Source organism: Entelurus aequoreus, linkage group LG12 (genome assembly GCF_033978785.1).
Source record: "Entelurus aequoreus isolate RoL-2023_Sb linkage group LG12, RoL_Eaeq_v1.1, whole genome shotgun sequence".
Taxonomy (NCBI): Eukaryota; Metazoa; Chordata; class Actinopteri; order Syngnathiformes; family Syngnathidae; genus Entelurus; species Entelurus aequoreus.
In genome coordinates, this window is record NC_084742.1 from 29,387,474 (window position 1) to 29,407,836 (window position 20,363).

Genomic DNA, 20,363 nt, shown 5'->3' on the forward strand with positions numbered 1-20,363 from the left:
AGTCATTATATCTCGTATTCCACCCGGACCACAGTCTTGGGGGCTTGCCTTAAAGGCACTGCCTTTAACGTCCTCTACGAGCTGTCGTCATGTCCGCTTTTCATCCATTCTAACAACGTGCCGGCCCAGTCACAAGTTATGTGCGGCTTCTGTACACACACACACACGTGAATGCAACGCATACTTGATCAACAGCCATACAGGTCACACTGAGGGTGACCATATAAACAACTTTAACACTGTTACAAATATACGCCACACTAAACAAGAATGACACACACATTTCGGGAGCACATCCGCACCGTAACACAACATAAACACAACAGAACAAATACCCAGAACCCTTTGCAGCACTAACTCTTCCGGGACACTAAAAAATACCCCCCCAACCCCACACACACACACCTTGTAGAGTCCCGGAAGAGTTAGTGCTGCAAAGGGTTCTGGGTATTTGTTCTGTTGTGTTTATGTTGTGTTACGGTGCGGATGTTCTCCCAAAATGTGTTTGTCATTCTCGTTTGGTGTGGGTTCACAGAGTGGTGCATAGTTGTAACAGTGTTAAAGTTGTTTATACGGTCACCCTCAGTGTGACCTGTATGGCTGCAGAAGCCGCACATTTTATGTGACTGGGACAGCACGTTGTTGGACTGGATGAAAAGCGGACGTGACGACAGCACGGGGCAGATTTTCGGGAGGGGCACTGAAATTTGGGAGGGCTGGCAAGTATGAGAATTAGCGTGAATGCGGTGTTACCGCGGCACCGCCGCTGTATATAATCGGCGGGCCAGCTCTAGTGTTAATTTGATATTGCCTCAAGGGCCAAATGAAATTACACGGCGGGCCAATTTTGGCCCCCGGGCCAGAGTTTGACACCCATGGTCTAGAGAGTACGTTAAAAAATATATAATGATCAAATGCAATTGTATATTAATATCATGAGGTGAATCCTTATAGATTTATAATCATTTATTACAAGTGGCCCTCTGAGGGCAGCCACAACTGTGAAGAGGACACCCCTGCCTTGAGCATGAAGCTCTACTCGGGCACATGACACTCACTGTATATTAGTCACTAGCTTTATTTGCAATTAAGTTATTTTATGGGTAAATATTGAGCAATTCATTTCCCAAGTCTTTGTATCATTCCAAAACATGCGATAAAATTAATTAAGATGAGGAGTCAAATAGTACAAAAAGATCAGAGCTTTTGGGGAAAACGTTGGGCCAGTGTGGACTAAAAAGTCCACGGCCAAAATATCGTTCCATTAGGCCCATGGGAACGTGCCTCAGTAAAAGGGGTCTAATGACACTCTTACATGGTCTTGCAGTAAAAGAGCGTCATCATACACATACTGTATGCCCTCGTCACGTCATCATACACATACTGTATGCACTAACACTGACCTTGGCTCTGCTCCATTGCCTTCTCAAGACATGCGTCGATGTTGACGTACTAGTGAGGGTCACACACACGATATCCAAGTAACCGCATTGTGAACTGGACGCCTAGACTCGGTCTGTCCTTGACCCAGTCTGGTAGTGGTGAGAAGAGTAAAAAGTCATCTGATCAGTGATAGATACGAGTTTCGTTCTTGTGTGGTCTCCCATCAAATCAATCACTATCAAGTAAATGGTGCTAATATGCAAATGAGGCTTTTAACGAACATGTCATTTTGGATGTTTAATACGAGAAAGATGTGACAATAAAGACTTTTCACAGAAGTAGTTTGCTGAAGAAATTGATTCCTAGAGTTAAGTCAGTCCTTCTCAAATAGTGGGGCAGGCCCCCCTGTGGGGGCACAAGTGACATCGGCGATCATGCTTATACCAGAACATGACCGAGGTATGTAGCACTTGGCTTTAATGTAACCATGGTGGGAGACGAGGGAAAACTGGTGTTGTTTTCTTCGTTTTCAATAAGCTTACAATGTTATGCAAAGTTATGGTTTTAACAATTTTATAGACAATTTATACATTTATATTCACTTAGGAGAGTGGGGGGCGCTAAATATTTTCTTCTTCCTTGGGGGGCGCAAACGAAAATATTTGAGAAGCACTGAGTTAAGTCAACATGGTGTCGTTTGTGCTATTTCCACAAATAACTCAGCAGCTTTTCGTACTAAAGTCAGTTGACTTTTCAATGTTCTATTTGTGTTTGAAAAACAACAGTCACTTTGCAGGTGGGTATTGGTAAACAGGTGGCAGTTTTCCAGAACATTAGCATTTAGCATTTAAATAAATTTGTACATTTTTGTAAATATTGCCGAGCTGTGTTCTGTTGGTTCAGCTGGTAAATATTTCTCTTTCAACCAACCGATCAACCAGGCTATGGTGGCCAGCTTTCTGGTATGTCATGTAAAAAACAAGTTTTGTTTTCCAATTTTAAAGGAAAAAGTCCAATGCAGCATCAAGTGCAGGTGTGCAGCAGACGTCAGGACACAACGCTCCTTGGATCGCCCAGCAGGATGCGCTGCACTGTTCATTGGTCTCTCGTCTTTTGCTCCTCATCCTCTTTGACCACAGTTTTAATGGAATCCCAAATGCACAGACATGACCTCCACGGTCCTGCCCATTCAACCTCCTGAGTCCAGTTGGTCAGTACATTTTCTGCCTACTGGGCAGAACAGCCTCTTTGAGGAAGGAGAACACCAGAAGGATCCCAGAGCGCTTCCCCCGCTTCCCCTTGGTGAAGTAATTAGACACCACGTCATCTAAAACACACAGTTAAGATTTAATTAATTGGACACACTGATATTCTTAACACAACAAACCTTTGGAATGAAAAAAAAAAAAAAATACAGAGTGAAAAATAACTATTTGATGAAAACCAATAAGTTTATCCGCTTAAAGCGGTATAAACAGTCAATTTTTATGGCAAGGATATTCTAACAGAAAAGCAGAATAAAGAAAAATATATATGCAGAAAGATAGCTTGTCAATTACTTTGTACAGTATCAAATTGAGGGGAATACGTATGGAGGTTAATGTGTGTCTTTATTACCAAAGCTTTTTTCTAAAACATAATTTTAGTTACTGAATTTTTTGCATTGGAGTTTTGTCAACAGATTTTTTAATTCATTTTTTTACATCAAATTATGCTGACAATTTCATTATATAATAATGTGTGAGCAAAGTGTGTGTGTTTAAATATTCAGTTTGGTAAAATACTGTGTTTTAAAATTCAGTTCATAAAAATTTGGCACAGAAATAGTCGTTGCTTCAAAACTTCTGGTAAATTAAAGGCAAATTTCATTTTTGGGCAAATTTGCCTATCATTCACAATCTCTTTGTAAGACAAGAACACATTTTTTTCTCTTTTAAAAAAAATGCATTTTAAGTCGTAAAATACGGCAAGTAGCAGCAGGTAAACAATTCAGCTAATGGGAGGACTTAAAGCGCTCTAAAAACATTAAAAAAACGCCAAAAATACTCAGTTTACATCTTGTCACTTGAATATTAACCAAGTATTAGCGATATTGTTATCATACGCAGAACTGCAGTACTTTTAGCAGCACTGATCAGTTAGCCAACTAACTTTTGCAGCTATTGACATACTTAGCTGGTGAGCTGTTGCATTGCCTCAGAGTTGGTAAAAGTTAATTCTAGAATATAGATTATAAATCATGCATCTCACTTGTATTGTAACAGATTAGGTTGGTTCACCGGTGTGCTTAATATGTGGGCAGAAAATAGGAAAAAAATAAATAAAATGTTGGAAGACATTTCCAAAAAAATAACAAAACAAAAAAGCAGTTTCTGAACTGCTGTGGAAAGCTGATTAGAGCAAAAATACTTGGTGAGTCATTTTCTGTCTCGTGTTTGATTTCATAAATGCTATAGGATAAGTGTAATGAAACCATAAGTGGTGTCATCGTCGTATTAGGGATTAAACAGTTTGTGGCTCTAGGTGGGTTTTATTTGGTGGGAAATAGGCTCAAATGGCTCTTTGTATGCTGAAGATTGCCGACTCCCGGTATAGAAAAAACAACCAGCCATGCATTTTTAGTTAATCAATGTTTAAACCGTTTATGTTTTGGTTTGTTTCGTGGTATGTAAAAAAAAAAAAAGCTAAAAATAACTACAATATACTAAAGTTTTTTTAACCTTAATTGCCACGGTTATTTTGGTCGAGAAAACCTTTAGCATTGATGCGTATGCTCTGTAGCAAATTTTTACAGGTAGCACATTTTCTCAAAACACTGGCACCAAAAAGTACTTTTCAAAAATAAAAAGGGACCAAAAAACATGTAATTATTGGATTTATTAACAGAAAATCTTATGATACATTGAACATACGTTTATTATTGCAATCAAAAAACTATTTTAGCATTAAATAACAGTGAACATTCTAGACAACTTATCTTTTAGTAGTAAGCAAGCAAATGGGTTACTTAAAGGCCTACTGAAACCCACTACTACCGACCACGCAGTCTGATAGTTTATATATCAATGATGAACTCTTAACATTGAAACACATGCCAATACGGCCGGGTTAACTTATAAAGTGCAATTTTAAATGTCCCGGGGAACTTCCGGTTCAAAACGCCTCTGAGGATGGCGTATGCACGTGACGTAGCCCGGGGAACAAAGGTATGCCTTCCACATTGAAGCCAATACGAAATAGCTGTTTTCATCTCATTCTGGATGTATTCTGGACATCTGTGTTGGTGAATCTGTTGCAATTATGTTCATTGCATTATGGAGAAAGAAGCTGAGCAAGCAAAGAAGAAAGTTCTCGGTGCAAAGCGGACGTATTTTGCGAAGGAAGTCAGCAGCAACACAACACAGCCGGTGTTTCATTGTTTACATTCCCGAAAGATGCAGTCAAGATCGAAGAACTCGGATAACAGAGACTCTAACCAGGAGGACTTTTGACTTCAATACACAGACGCCTGTAGAGAACTGGGACAACACAGACTCTTACCAGGATTACTTTGATTTGGATGACAAAGACGCAGACGTGCTACCGTGAGTATGCAGCTTTGGCTTCCAAACATTTGATCGCTTGCACGTACGTGCGCGTCACGTACGTAACTTTGTTTAAATATATAAGCTTTATGAACCTTGGGTTAGGTGAACGGTCTTTTGGGCTGAGTGATTGTGTGTGTTGATCAGGTGTTTGAATTGTATTGGCGTGTTCTATGGAGCTAGGAGCTAGCAGAGGAGCTAAGAGCTAGCATAAACACCTAGGTGTTTTTATGCAGGATTAATTTGTGGCATATTAAATATAAGCCTGGTTGTGTTGTGGCTAATAGAGTATATACATGTCTTGTGTTTATTTACTGTTTTAGTCATTCCCAGCTGAATATCAGGTACCGTGAGTAGCAGCTGCGCTTCCAAACATTTGATCGCTTGCCAGTACGTGCACGTACGTTACTTTGTTTAAATATATAAGCTTTATGAACCTTGGGTTAGGTGAACGGTCTTTTGGGCTGAGTGATTGTGTGTGTTGTGCAGGTGTTTGAATTGGATTGGCGGCTTATATGGAGCTAGGAGCTAGCATAGGAGCTAGGAGCTAACATAACAAACACTTAGGTGTTTTTATGCAGGATTAATTTGTGGCATATTAAATATAAGCCTGGTTGTGTTGTGGCTAATAGAGTATATATATGTCTTGTGTTTATTTACTGTTGTAGTCATTCGCAGCTGAATATCAGGTCACCCCCGGCTCTCACAGCATCTTCCCTATCTGAATCGCATCCACTCCCCACTAGTCCTTCACTTGCACTTTACTCATCCACAAATCTTTCATCCTCGCTCAAATTAATGGGGAAATTGTCGCTTTCTCGGTCCGAATCTCTCTCACTTCATGCGGCCATCATTGTAAACAATAGGGAACTTTGCGTATATGTTCAATTGACTACGTCACGCTACTTCCGGTAGGGGCAAGCCTTTTTTAATCAGATACCAAAAGTTGCGATCTTTATCGTCGTTGTTCTATACTAAATCCTTTCAGCAAAAATATGGCAATATCGCGAAATGATCAAGTATGACACATAGAATAGATCTGCTATCCCCGTTTAAATAAAAACATTTCATTTCAGTAGGCCTTTAATGTAGTAAGCACGTATTCTTCTGTTATTTGGATACTTTACGTAAGTTTTGGGTGATACAACAAATTTGGTTATCGATCCAATACCAAGTTAAAGATCTCCTGTGTCCAGGGATGTAATTTCTCAATTCATAAACAATAAAAGACAATACATTTTCTTATGATAAAAAATATTGATGTAATTATTGTAGTAGCGACTTGTGCTCTTGTACTTGACCTTGTTACAGTCGATATTTGTATAGATCCACCCATTTGTTTACATTCATGAGCGCTAGCTTGATGTTAAGTGTTAGCTATTGTATCCTGGTACTACAGTCATCGGCGAATTATGGTGTGCGCTTTTCAACCTGTACCGTCGGACATTACCAAATTATTATTATTATTTTTTTAAACCTTAACCATCGAAACTGGAGCCGCCAATATGATGTGCAGTGCATTTATTAATTTACTGTGAGTCTAAAACTATAGAAAGAGAAATCTGCACTTTTGAGTAATATACAGGTTATTCCGGTATTTTCCGCAATGGAGGTGATGATTACGAACTGGGGGGGGGTACATAGACAGTGCTGATTGTTGCCTATGTCAGTCAGCCAAAGCACTCAAAATAAGAAGAGCTCTGCTCTTGTATTTGACATTGAAGGGCGGTAATCGGCAATGGCGAACTCATCAGGTACTTTTTCACAAAAAATTGGCTGATACTGATTGGTGGCCGACCGATCAGCGCATTTCTAAGCTTGACACGCACCTCCAAAAAAATCCACCTTCACATCATGACGACATTGACGGGAAAAGAAAGGACATTGAAATAATAAAGCCCGCGTCCTGTAACTCCTAGGATGTGAAGTTTTTGTGCACAATTTAAAAGCTTCACACTTGTCATCTGCTACTCCAGTCCGAACAAAATATTTGGAAAAAAAACAAAACTTGGTGACTTGTGTGCGGCTTGGTAAGCATCCACGCTTGTACTTTTGCCAGCAGACCAAATAATGCAAAGTAAAGCATTTGCATTACATTTTGCATTGATTAAACAGCGTGTGTGTTGTGTAAATTGTACAACCAAACAAACTGTACTAGCAGAGTAAAAACAGACTAGACTTTAGTTTTAACTTCACCAAAAATTACTAGTGTGAACAAAAAGGACAGGATTCAACACATTGTTGGTGTCAAAAAATACAAAAAGTCAACAAGAAGCTTACCTCCTTGCTGCACGGTGGATGGAAGAACATTTTCACCTGCTGAAAGCGACACAAAGAAGGCAAAAGGAATCACCCAGAGGCAAATTGTAAAATATGCCAGAACCTGAGAAACAAATGAGAGCATTCTTTGAGAGGGAATGTACACAGCTAACAAATCTACCATGTTAATCAAAGTTTACCTCTGAGAAAGGGTAATATTCTTGTGCAAAGTACTGAAAGGCCATGTAGTGGTTGACCACCACCAACACTGCACAGTGGAGGAGAACATGTTAAAATGTACACATCTTCACCCCATCGCAAGAAGGTTAAGTGCCTCGGTCCCACGTACCGCAGGAGAGGATGAAGTTGGGCGAGCTCAGTAGGATGTAGGGGAACCTCTGCAGTAGGCCAAAGTACACCAGGTTGGTGAAGAGTCCCACTCCAACCATCAGCATTGGGAAGCCTTCAAAAATGTAGAGGCCTGCGAGAACCCCTGTCGAGAACTGTTGGGACAAACAGAAATGACAGACTCCGCACACAAAGTCAACAGCATATTTCACTAACCAACTTACCAGGATCGTGTAGTTTATTATTCGACTGGTGGCCACAGTGTACTCTTCTATTAGTTCTGCCAAGTAGTACAGACCAGCAGCTATGAACACACAGAGAGGATGAATCCTGAGGAAATACCGTATTTTTCGGATTATAAATCGCAGTTTTTTTTCATAGTTTGGCCGGGGGTGCTACTTATACTCTGGAGCGACTTATGTGTGAAATTATTAACACATTACCGTAAAATATCAAAAAATATAATTCATCTCATTCACGTAAGAGACTAGGCGTATATCAGCAATCGTCACACGCAGACGTCAACCAATACAAATTTGGCGGGGGCGGGTCATGGCACAAGTAAGCGACATATCCGATAGAAGAGGAAGCGGCGCATTGTCTACCTTTGGAGTTGTCAGAGTTGTTTAGAAGCGACAACGAGGAAGAAGATTTCATCGGATTTAGCGATTAGGAGTGACAGATTGTTTGGTAAACGTATAGCATGTTCTATATGTTATAGTTATTTGAATGACTCTTACCATAATATGTTACGCTAACATACCAGGCAATTTCTCAGTTGGTTATTTATGAGTCATATAACGTACACTTATTCAGCCTGTTGTTCACTATTCTTTATTTATTTTAAATTGCCTTTCAAATGTCTATTCTTGGTGTTGGATTTTATCAAATACATTTCCCCCAAAAATGTGACTTATACTCTAGTGCAGTGGTTCTTAACCTTGTTGGAGGTACCGAACCCCACCAGTTTCATATGCGCATTCACCGAAACCTTCTTTAGTAAAAATTAAAATGTAGTTTGTTTTTCAAATTTAAGACAAAGTTATGTTTTTTTTACTAGTGCACAAAATGGACCGTGCATGAACATGGTAAATGGGTCGTACTTGTATAGCGCTTTTCTACCTTTTTCAAGGAACTCTATTTTCCACATTCACCCATTCACACACACACACATTCACACACTGATAGCGGGAGCTGCCATGCACGGCGCTAACCAGGCCCATCAGGAGCAAGGGTTAAGTGTCTTGCTCAAGGACACAACGGACATGACTAGGTTGGTAGAAGGTGGGGATTGAACCAGTAAACCTCAGATTGCTGGCAGGGCCACTCTCCCAACTTCGCCACGCCGTCATCACCTTGTTCAAAGAACAAAACCAACACAGTGCAAGAACTCACAACAAATTACACACCTGCAAATCAGATGGAAAATGAGAGGGAACATTGTTTGGGGGTATCCATAATACGGCGATAGGGAGAAGTTTTTATTGAAACGATGAGTCGGGTGTGTCTTGACCTCCGCGGCTGAGGCTCCGCCGAAGCCCTGAGGCCGACTCACCGAACCCCTGGGGTTCGATTGAACCCAGGTTAAGAACCACTGCTCTAGTGCGACTTATGTTTTTTTCCTTCTTTGTTATGCATTTTCGGCCGGTGCGATTTATACTCTGGAGCGATTTATAATCCGAAAAATACCGTACTGTCTAAAAATACTGAAAGATAATCTTTAAATTATTGATTGATTGAGGAGTTTATTGACATCTCAAATAATTGAATCCATGTAATGCTTTAAAAAGGCAAATGGATGGCACAAAAATCCAAAAGGCTCGTTTCCATTGTGGGCCATATAAATAATATACAGTTCTCACTAGCCAGGAAAAATGGTCACACAGAATAATTTGTGTCAATATGTCGTTATAAACAGAAAAAAAATAAACTGTTGACGCCTGTTGACGTTTTAAAACAATCTTGTTTTCAACGTTCGTCCTCCATGTTTACTATGACGTTAAAAGTCCTTAGCGCACATCTTTAATTGACTTTAAAGTTTCTCGAATAGTATTGAAGACAGACTCCAATTATTGCCTGAGTGGGACTTTGCCACTATGCACCTGTCAAATATTGACTAACTAGTGCATAACTAACACACTGCATGATTAATATTACCATCATAAGACAAATAACGTTGAGTTCTTCCAAACACAGACTTACCACGTTAATAAACCGGCAGAATATATTCACAGTTTTATAACAAACATCTATTTATACAAATAGAAATGATATTTTTCAGACTCTTCGGTAAGAAAAGATCAGTAATACGTGGTACAATTTCATCTGCTAACTCCAGCAGCCGACGTTCGCTTTCTTACATTAGCGGTATTGACGTAACACGTACCTATAGCAAGAGTGACGAAGCACACCTGGATCAACAACGACAGCCAGCTTAGTAAATAAATAAACCACATCTCTCCGCACAAGAAGGGACACACAAGGAAGACGTAGGAGACGAGAGAGGACAGAAAACAGGCACAAAATAAGTTAGCAAGCTAGCTGCTAACATGCAGCGGTGCTGTGCTGGTCAAAGGTCTCGAGAGCAGGCTAAGGAAAGATGAAGAAGGGCCGCGTGGGCGTGGCTTACTTTTGCCTGGAGCGCCCCCTGTTGTTGGAGGACGAGAGCTAACTGCTTTGGGATGGGAATTAATAAAAGGGACAAGCGGTAGAAAATGGATGGATGGATGGATTATTACTAACCATTGAGAATTTGTCTAATGATTATACTTTGTGTCATATATGCTGGATGTTTTACAAAGCATTTTCACCACAATCTCCTTATGCCAGTTAGTGTGATTTTGTTTTATAACTTGTACATAGAAATGTAGTGTGCAATGTATGTGCATGGGTGATAATAGTTGTGTGCCTGCTGCAATGCAAGTGCAGCAGGTATATAAGATATTTTATGCATACCACCAAAATTCCCCCATGTTTTATTTTATTGCTCTATTAATATTATTTATTGTCACTTTTATTTTGTAAAATTTTCAGCAGAAATAGTTCGTTTTGGGAGCATTTGTCATTTTATTTTGAAGTCCTATCTTCCTTGATTGATTGAAACTTTTATTATTAGATTGCACAGTACAGTACATATTCCGTACAATTGACCACTAAATGGTAACACCCCAATAAGTTTTTCAACTTGTTTAAGTCGGGATCCACGTAAATCAATTCATGGTACAAATATATGGGGGTTACCCACATATGCGGTCCTCTCCAAGGTTTCTCATAGTCATTCAGATTGACGTCCCACTGGGGTGAGTTTTCCTTGCCCGTATGTGGGCTCTGTACCGAGGATGTCGTTGTGGCTTGTACAGCCCTTTGAGACACTTGTGATTTAGGGCTATATAAATAAACATTGATTGATTGATTGATATACCGTATTTTTCATGGACCTGCGGTAGTGACGTCGTCTATCTGCGTCCGCACTTGCTGTTAAAGACGTGCGGTGAGGAGGTCAGTGTTTTTCTCTGCTCTCGTGTTTTTTAAGACAATGTAACAAGTGTAAACTGTGAAACGAGGTTATAATATAATCTTGTGCTGCTAATGTTGCTGATACGTTCATGGGCACTTGTTTTGCTTAGGGTTTGAGTGTTTTAGCAAACGTTTTACTCGTCTACTGTTCAGCAGCACGGTGGCTGTGGCACTTCATTTAAGTTTTCTCTCCATTTTAGACTGGTGTGCTGCAGATCCATGTGTCTTAATGCTGCCGCATTACTTCCTGTTTATTTTATACAGGTATGTTTCTGTTGGTCTATTTTTCTGTACTGTGTTTTAATTTATTGTTTATTTTCCTATAATATAAAATATTGACAGTGGTGTATTAATTTTCTGTGTATTTGTAATTGTGATGTAGCTTTTGTGACATTTTTGAATGTTTTGTATTGCATTTATGGTCATTAAGCACACTTGCTGTTAAGACATGACGTGAGGAGACTGGTGTGCTGCCGAGCCGTGAGTCTTAATGCTGCCGCATTACTTCCTGTTTATTTCATACAGAAATAAATACGCCACCTGTTTCGGTTAAAGACAACCACGGAGTCCCCTTGTCTTCGAGTAACATATGCAATACACAACGCAGAATCGATCAGGCTACATTTGTGCTGTGACCCGGATTGGAAGAGGGACGTGTGGGTGAGTGAGGACAATCAAACCCTCAAAAGTGACAGTGAATTTGAGCAGTGTTATTTGAAAGTGTGCAGTGCAGCACTGGCTGGTGTGACGATAGTAGCACAGAACACACATAGAGTTGAGCAATATGATAAGCTATTCTATACTCCAATAAATGTGAATAATATGTTCCAGATTTAAGGACTGCTTTATTCAGGTTCTATGGCCTGTACTTTCAGTGAAGAAGCAGAAGGGAAGATGCTGAGTGAAAAAGTCTTGCTAGGACCAAGACTGATGACACAGACAGTGGTTTTAATTGGGTGTGGAGGAAAACTCAGTAAACCGAAGTGTATGTATGAGGTTGAACTGAAGGTGTGAGGGTTGAGCTGTATCGTTCCAGTTCTGGTGGTGCCAGGCCAGTGACATGATCTCATCATTGGCACCGATGTGATCAAGTTTCTCATGCACAAGTTGAAGAACAGCGATGATTACTGGCGGCTTATCTCTGTTTGCAGTCCTTTATCATCCCCAGAGTGTGAACAGTTTTTCAACCTCATGGCGAATACATCTCCTTGGAGGGGTAAGGAGCTACCAGACAAGATTGGCACAGTCAAGCTCAAGCAGTCAGTAACTCTTTTAGTGATGCAAGAACACCTTGTCTGGGGTAAGTTGCCTAACGATAAGCTCATGTCACCAGGAAGCAATGCTGGTTGAGCCGACCTCTTCCAGGTCCATGCCACGTAACGTCATGATTGGCCGTGTTGTGACACCTCTGTGGAGTGATAGTGGGTCCTAATGAATGTTACACTGAAGAGGAACTGTAAGCTGGCAGATGTGTCCCCTTGCTTAGCTGTGGAAGATTTTGAACTCCTCCAAAGCTCCTGTCAAATTGACACAACTGTACCAGCCGGACACCACACACCAATTAGTCCTCCAGATCTCAAACAGAGACTGCGAGATGTTGGCCTTGGGAACCTTGACATAGAGCCCTGTCAGACTAGCTACACAGGAAAGGAAAAGTTAGTCCGGCTGCTCGTGTGTTACAACGATGTCTTCTCCAAGCACAAAATGGACTGTGGTGAAGCGGAGGGCTTTATTCACCGCATTCGACTTACCGATGACCGGCCATTCCGCCTTCCTTACCGGAGAGTACCCCCCGCTTATTACCAGAAGCTACGTCAAGTCTTGACGGAAATGGAGGAGCAAGGGATAATTCGGAAGTCTGTTAGTGACTGCCTCACCGCTGGTGATGGTATGGAAAAAGGATGGAAACTTGAGTATCTGCACTGATTTCCGCTGGTTGAATGCGAGAACACTCAAAGACGGCCATCCCCTTCCACACCAGTCAGATTGCTTGGCTTCCTTGGGAGGGAATACCGACTTCAGTACCATGCACCTAATGTCCGGCTTCTACAACCTCCCCATGACTGAAAACGACAAAAAATACACTGCCTTTACCACACCGCTAGGCCTGCATGAGTATAACAGGATGCCACAGGGACTGTGCAATAGTGCGGCCTCAAATATGCACATGATGATGTGTGTATTTGGGCTTTCATCTCCTGCACACAGAATAATGTTACTGTATGTGCTAGTTGCTTGATTAACATATAGTTGAAAAATTAAGTAAATGCTAAACATAATAATAATCAAAAATAAATTGTTAAATAGTCAATCATGAAACCTCAGGGGTTACCTGTGCGATTGAGCGTGTGAGTGTAATTCCTGAGGTGTGTGGGAATAGGAGTAGAAAGTTAATAATAAAGAGTGTTGACCAATGAGCTTTCTTGAGTACCTTTAAAATAAGATAGGTTCATTGTAATTGTATTTAAAAAAAAGTTAATTAAATAATTATTTTATTTATGTTAACATGACATGGGAGAGTGTGAACATGCTAACATTAGCATGCTAACTCTTTTAGCTAATTTTACACTTTTTACTCTTATTTCGCAGCCATACACCTTGGAGTCATACTACTTGGTATGTGACAAATGCTAACTGTTAGCATGCAAATTTTAGCTTGATGGGCATGCTAACATTAGCATGTAAACTTTTTGAGTTAGCTTTGCAACCGTTTACCACAGCGTCATATACCTTGGTATGTGACACTTGTTAACTTAACTTTTAACTTTTACCAATAGAATGCTAGTATGGTAAAAATGGCTTTTTTGACACTTTTTTCTTAAACTTCCGCAGCTATACACTTTAGAACCATATAACTTGGTATGTAAATGGTAAATGGGTTGTACTTGTATAGCGCTTTTCTACCTTTTTTTTTAAGGAACTCAAAGCGCTTTGACACTATTTCCACATTCACACTCACACATTCACACATTCACACACTGATGGCGGGAGCTGCCATGCACGGCGCTAACCAGTACCCCATCAGGAGCAAGGGTGAAGTGTCTTGCTCAAGGACACAACGGACGTGACTAGGATGGTAGAAGTGGGGATTGAACCAGTAACCCTCAGATTGCTGGCACGGCCACTCTCCCAACTTCGCCACGCCGTCCACCAAACGGAAACATGCTAACTGTTTGCATGCCACCGTTAGCATACATGCTCATTGTTAGCAATTTAATGTTAGCATGCTAACATTTTAGGCTAGCTCTGCAGCTCATTTTTCTCCACTAAACTAATTATAATCACCTCCATTACGGCAAATAAACTGCATTTCTTAGTATCTTGTATATAATCTTAAAGTAGTATTATCATGTGCCCTGTGCCAGAGGTCCAGGGCACAAATAGCAGGCCTATTTTCTCTTTAACATCATTATTACTCATTTGTAGTTTTTCCTGTTTTTTTTACTTTATTACTATATACTATGTAAATTCTGCACTGGAACCACATAGGTTCCCCTTTGAAGAATTAATAGTGTCTATCTTATGATTTCCTATTCTATCCTGTCCTATCCTATTTAAATATCACAATAAAGGGGTTTGAAAAATATTTTTTGGACATGTAATATATAGTGGAAGAATTCCTCCTCTTTTTATTTGAAGACAGAAACTATTCAGCATCTCTGAAGCAAGCTACTGTAACCCTTGAGGTTAAGTCCCTGCTTTTCAGTTCCCCCTGGGACTTGAACCTGGGTCGCCAGCATAAGAAACGAGCATGCTAGCTACTGAACTAAAAGCCCAAGCTATCAACCCTATAGCCATGCACTGCCCTTGAGATTGTCAGGAAGTCAGTTTTACCAACATACACATGGCCCAGCCACACTGGCTGGCCTCCGTTACACTTACAATAAAGTAATTTGCACTTGTACATTGAATTCAGTTTATACTATACAGTGGTGTTTCAATTAGTTTAATATGTTCTAAACCCTGACTAATCCTTTCCAGATACCCAAAAATATGGACACAAAACACATTTATAGAGAATAATTATAGTTTTACATGCACAAAAACCAAGTTATTGCTGTACTTTGATAGCTGCCATCCACCACCTGAAGCCTGATGTTTCATCCTTCCTGGTGATGTCAGCTTCCATGAAACAGTTCACTCTTTGACGTGAGTCACCTCCCCCACCCTCCAAACCTCACAGACACACATGCACACACCTCACATCTTATGCATGGACTGAAGAAGTGTTACTCATTACTTTCTTCCAAAAGCCCACAATGTGGTGCAGGAAAACAATCAAAAATACATGTCAGAGAGTGGAAAAGGCAGTGCCTGTCACCAATAGAGCTAAATAATATCTAATGTGAAACAGTGTGAAGACACTAAAATGTGTCTGAGTCAAAGGTGGGAGTAATGCTTTTATTCAATGGCAGCTTTATTTATGTGTACACACACACACACACACACACACACACACACCCACACACACACACACACACACACACACACACACACACACACACACACACACACACACACACACACACACACACACACACACACACACACACACACACACACACACACACACACACACACACACACACACAGCGTATTTGTGGAGGTGTGAAAACAAAAGGCAACCTGCTGCATGTGCAAAGACTTTCAGGATGAAGCGCGTCAATCACCTGAGCCTCTTAGCTCAGCGACACCTGTGAGCTGCGAGCGTGAGAGCGTTAATGTGTTTAAATAAGAGGCGGTCTCCGTGCTTCTGAACAGGCAGACACCTGGCGAGAGCGGGATATTGTTTTTTAATGGCTGCACTTGGATAGGGTAAAGGTGGCTTTTAAAGAGAAGCACAGTGGACATTAGATATATATGAATGCGTTTGCTTTCCTGGCGCATGCAACACGTTCTGTCTGCAGCACACCTCTGATGAATGCCACATATATACTTGTTTGCAGACCACATAAGTCAACATCAACAACTGGCTTGGACCAGTATTTCCAAAGCCTAACGCTATGTGGTGGACATGACCAAGTGTAATAGTGCTATTAGTGCCTACTACCAAGGGCACACTAAGTATAATCTATGTCAGGGGTGGTTTCCAGGTTTTCCAGGCCAACGACCCCCAAAGTGATGGAGAGATGGATCGTTTGGTGACAATTACAGCGCTACTTTCTGCCTGGCAACTGGCACGGTAATCGCTAGCAGGTAGTTACAGCGTTAATCATAAGCTATCTCAATACAATAATATTATTTTCATGTTTTTATTCTAAATCTGCAAGGTACACTGAGTAGGGTGCCCATGCCACTGCTATTTATAGTCAATGTTCATGTGTATTTAAAGACATTTAAATTGCAGGAAAAATTGCATGGGAAATTAAAAAAAAAAAAAGTTTTTTAATTTAATTCACCAAAAATGTCACGACTTCCCTGCAGATCCCTTTGGGTTTACGGGACCCCTGTTGAAGACGTCTTATTATTGCGTACAGTGTAAAGGGGAAATCCACTTTTTTTGGAACTTTGCCCATTATCCACACTCCTTACTGTATGTGAGACAAGAACCCACGTCTTTCTCTTGTCTGTGCGTTGTAAATATTGAAAAACTGTTCTAAAGAGGCATCTAACAATCCAGGTAATGGGGATACAGTCTATTTAGCCTATAAAACCCTCTACAACCACCCAAAACCCTCTAATCCTTTTTTATACATGCTGTATGTATATATGTTTGTAGTAACATGCACATCCATGAAAATACGTAATAATTACAGTATTTTCGACATTACAAGCATTACCACAACTTAATTCCTGGGCGCACTGATTTCACATTGAGAGCCCAGGGGCTGTTGTTTTTTTCTCGAAATGCTAAATTGAGAATAATCTTCACTCCTTGGGTAAAAAAAAGCTTTCTAGCAATGTTGCGGTGGTCTTATGTTCCAAATGTTGAGAGCCAAGTTGAGAGCCATATAGTATCAAGTTGGTAGTGCGTGGATTTTCAAAGTTGACCAACTTCTGGGCTTGGTGCCACAACCTTCTAATGTACATGTGAGATGTATCAAGCATGAACTTTTAAAAACACAAAGTCAATACTGCATTCTCCTACTTCTTGGTTTTATGGAGGGTCGCAACCAACATTATTAGCAGCTCAAGCTAGCTGTTTTTTAAAGGGCTTGATCAGGAGGAGATTAATCCTATTGCCTTTTCGCTCTTTATTTCAAATAGTGACAGCACATATTATTGACCATATATATTTGTGAATATGTCAGATTTTAGCCACAGGTTAATTTCTGTCAGTAGTCCAGAGGATAGTGTACACATACAATCTAATTAGAGATGTTCCAGTCAAGGTTTAATGCTGCCAATTCCAATCATCTCTGAATTAGATCAGCCTGGCTTTCTCTCTGACATGTTTCGTAGGGATCGACTGACTATTGGCGCCTGTGTTTGGCATTTTGATGCACAGTATATCGATATCGGCCTTCTTTTATCGGTATCGGACGATAGTTATTTTAATTTTTTTTTACAACTATTACATTAATGCATCAGCAGATACAACATATACACATAAAATACCAGTATTTAAAGGCCTACTGAAACCCACTACTACCGACCACGCAGTCTGATAGTTTATATATCAATGATGAAATCTTAACATTGCAACACATACCAATACGGCCGGGTTAACTTATAAAGTGACATTTAAAACTTCCCGGGAAATATCCGGCTGAAACGTCGCGGTATGATGACGTATGCGCGTGACGAAGTCAGTATAATGGAAGTTATGGTACCCCATAGAATCCTATACAAAAAGCTCTGTTTTCATTTCATAATTCCACAGTATTCTGGACATCTTTTGCAATTTGTTTAATGAACAATGAAGGCTGCAAAGAAGACAGTTGTAAGTGGGATCGGTGTATTAGCAGCGGACTACAGCAACACAACCAGGAGGACTTTGTTGGAGCGCTAGCCGCGCTAGCCGCGCTAGCCGCGCTAGCCGCGCTAGCCGCCGACCTCACCTTGACTTCCTACGTCTCCGGGCCGCCAAACGCATCGGGTGAAGTCCTTCGTCCTTCTGCCGATCGCTGGAACGCAGGTGAGCACGGGTGTTGATGAGTAGATGAGGGCTGGCTGGCGTAGGTGGAGAGCTAATGTTTTTAGCATAGCTCTGTGAGGTCCCGTTGCTAAGTTGCTAAGTTAGCTTCAATGGCGTCGTTAGCACAGCATTGTTAACCTTCGCCAGCCTGGAAAGCATTAACCGTGTATTTACATGTCCACGGTTTAATAGTATTGTTGATTTTCTATCTATCCTTCCAGTCAGGGGTTTATTTTTTTGTTTCTATATGCAGTTAAAGCACGATGCTATCACGTTAGCTCGTAGCTAAAGCATTTCGCCGATGTATTGTCGTGGAGATAAAAGGCACTGAATGTCCATTTCGCGTTCTCGACTCTCATTTTCAAGAGGATATAGTATCAGAGGTGGTTTAAAATACAAATCCGTGATCCACAATAAAAAAAGAGAGTGTGGAATCCAATGAGCCAGCTTGTACCTAAGTTACGGTCAGAGCGAAAAAAGATACGTCCATCACTGTCTCTCAAGTCCTTCACTGTAACGTTCCTCATCTACGAATCTTTCATCCTCGCTCAAATGAATGGGGTAATCATCACTTTCTCGGTCCGAATCTCTCTCGCTCCATTGTAAACAATGGGGAATTGTGAGGAATACTAGCTCCTGTGACGTCACGCTACTTCCGGTACAGGCAAGGCTTTTTTTTATCAGCGAGCAAAAGTTGAGAACTTTATCGTCGATTTTCTCTACTAAATCCTTTCAGCAAAAATATGGCAATATCGCAAAATGATCAAGTATGACACATAGAATGGATCTGCTATCCCCGTTTAAATAAAAAAAAAAAAATTTCAGTAGGCCTTTAATATTGAAATAATTTTTAAAAAGTTAGTAGTAATAACCAGTGCACCTTACTAAACTGCAGGTCAGACTGATGTTTTTTGGAGCAAATTTGGTGTTAAATTAACCACAAGATTAGTGCCACATAAATCATTATGTTGCTACTGGTCTGATGTTTCCTAAACAATTGTTTAAAAAAACAACTTAAAGTCTTGTCTACCTGTTTACTGACGTATACTATTTATGTTTAACAAAATTTTACTGCAAATTAATATCTGCTCCAAATATCAGTTATCGACCTCCTTGACTAATAATAACCGGTATCGTTATCGGCCCAGAAAAAAACACATCAGTCGATCTCTAATGTTTAACCTCGTCCATCAATGATAATACTACTTTAAGATTATATATAAGATACTAAGAAATGCAGTTTATTTGCCGTAATGGAGGTGATTATAATTAGTTTAGTGGAGCGAAATACCCATACCAATCGGTGGCGGATCAATTGGCACGTCCCTAATTCTAATAACAGTAACATAGACAATAACGCACAAAGTAAGTTAAAGATCACCGTCCCAGACTTATTCACATTCAGATTAATTAAAAGAGAACTAAAAAAAACAGGTACTTGCCTAAGAAAATAAATGTAGACTCAGTGTCATGAAAGTGCTCTGGTGCATTGCATATGCCTGCATTCTTAACCGCCTTGCACTAGCGAGTTTTCAATATTTAGCACTCACAGAAAAGGGAAAGACATGTGTTCTTGTCTCCCTTCCTTATCCCAGTGACGTGCAGTCAGGGGAGGCAGGTGAGGCGGGGCCTCATGGAAAGAAAAATAATGTAAAAAGAAAAAAAATTAATTAAATTGTTATATATATACAGTGATTATACTATAAAGTTATTTTCCATTTAACTTCAACAGTTTTAGATTATTTTTATTAAAAATCGCTGAATTTTCATAATTGCCGTTCAAATACTGAGAAGAGACTTGCGGTGAGTCACCAGCCAGTTGAGCCTCGCCATGGATTGCGCAATGACTCGGCTAACTGCTGGCCTGCTGTTCAGTGAGACCGTATTGCTATATGAATTATATTATACATTTCCATAGTTTAGTTAGCTGAGGTATATAATGCACAGTGTATTTTGTCAACAACTGTATGTGTGTAACGTATTTCTTGTGCTGAGCAATCAGAAAATGGCTGCGAAGACGTGAGGCACATAGTGAGGTGCATAGTGAGGTGCATAGTGTGCAACGAATGCTGGCTAGAGTGGCCATATGTTGTGTAAAACTCACTTCTTGACTTTAAGACACAGGTGTCAAACTCAGGGCTCGGGGCCCACATCTGGCCCACCATATCATTTTATGTGGCCCTCCAAAGCCTCGA

General features: G+C 40.4%; 1 protein-coding gene across 2 annotated transcripts; it reads right to left on the reverse strand.

Moving 5' to 3' along the window:
• Positions 1–1,667: 1,667 nt before the first annotated feature.
• Positions 1,668–10,188, reverse strand: tex261 (testis expressed 261). Of its 2 annotated transcripts, none has more exons than XM_062066943.1 (6): positions 9,961–10,188; positions 7,799–7,878; positions 7,576–7,729; positions 7,427–7,494; positions 7,248–7,286; positions 1,668–2,710 (listed from the first exon to the last, which is right to left on the reverse strand). In XM_062066943.1, the coding sequence occupies exons 1-6, from the start codon at positions 10,028–10,030 to the stop codon at positions 2,573–2,575; spliced, it is 549 nt and encodes a 182-aa protein (XP_061922927.1). In that variant the 5' UTR covers positions 10,031–10,188; the 3' UTR covers positions 1,668–2,572. The 2 variants fall into 2 exon arrangements, with proteins under 2 accessions (XP_061922927.1, XP_061922926.1); XM_062066942.1 differs by having other exon boundaries at positions 7,248–7,350; positions 9,961–10,186.
• Positions 10,189–20,363: the final 10,175 nt, after the last annotated feature.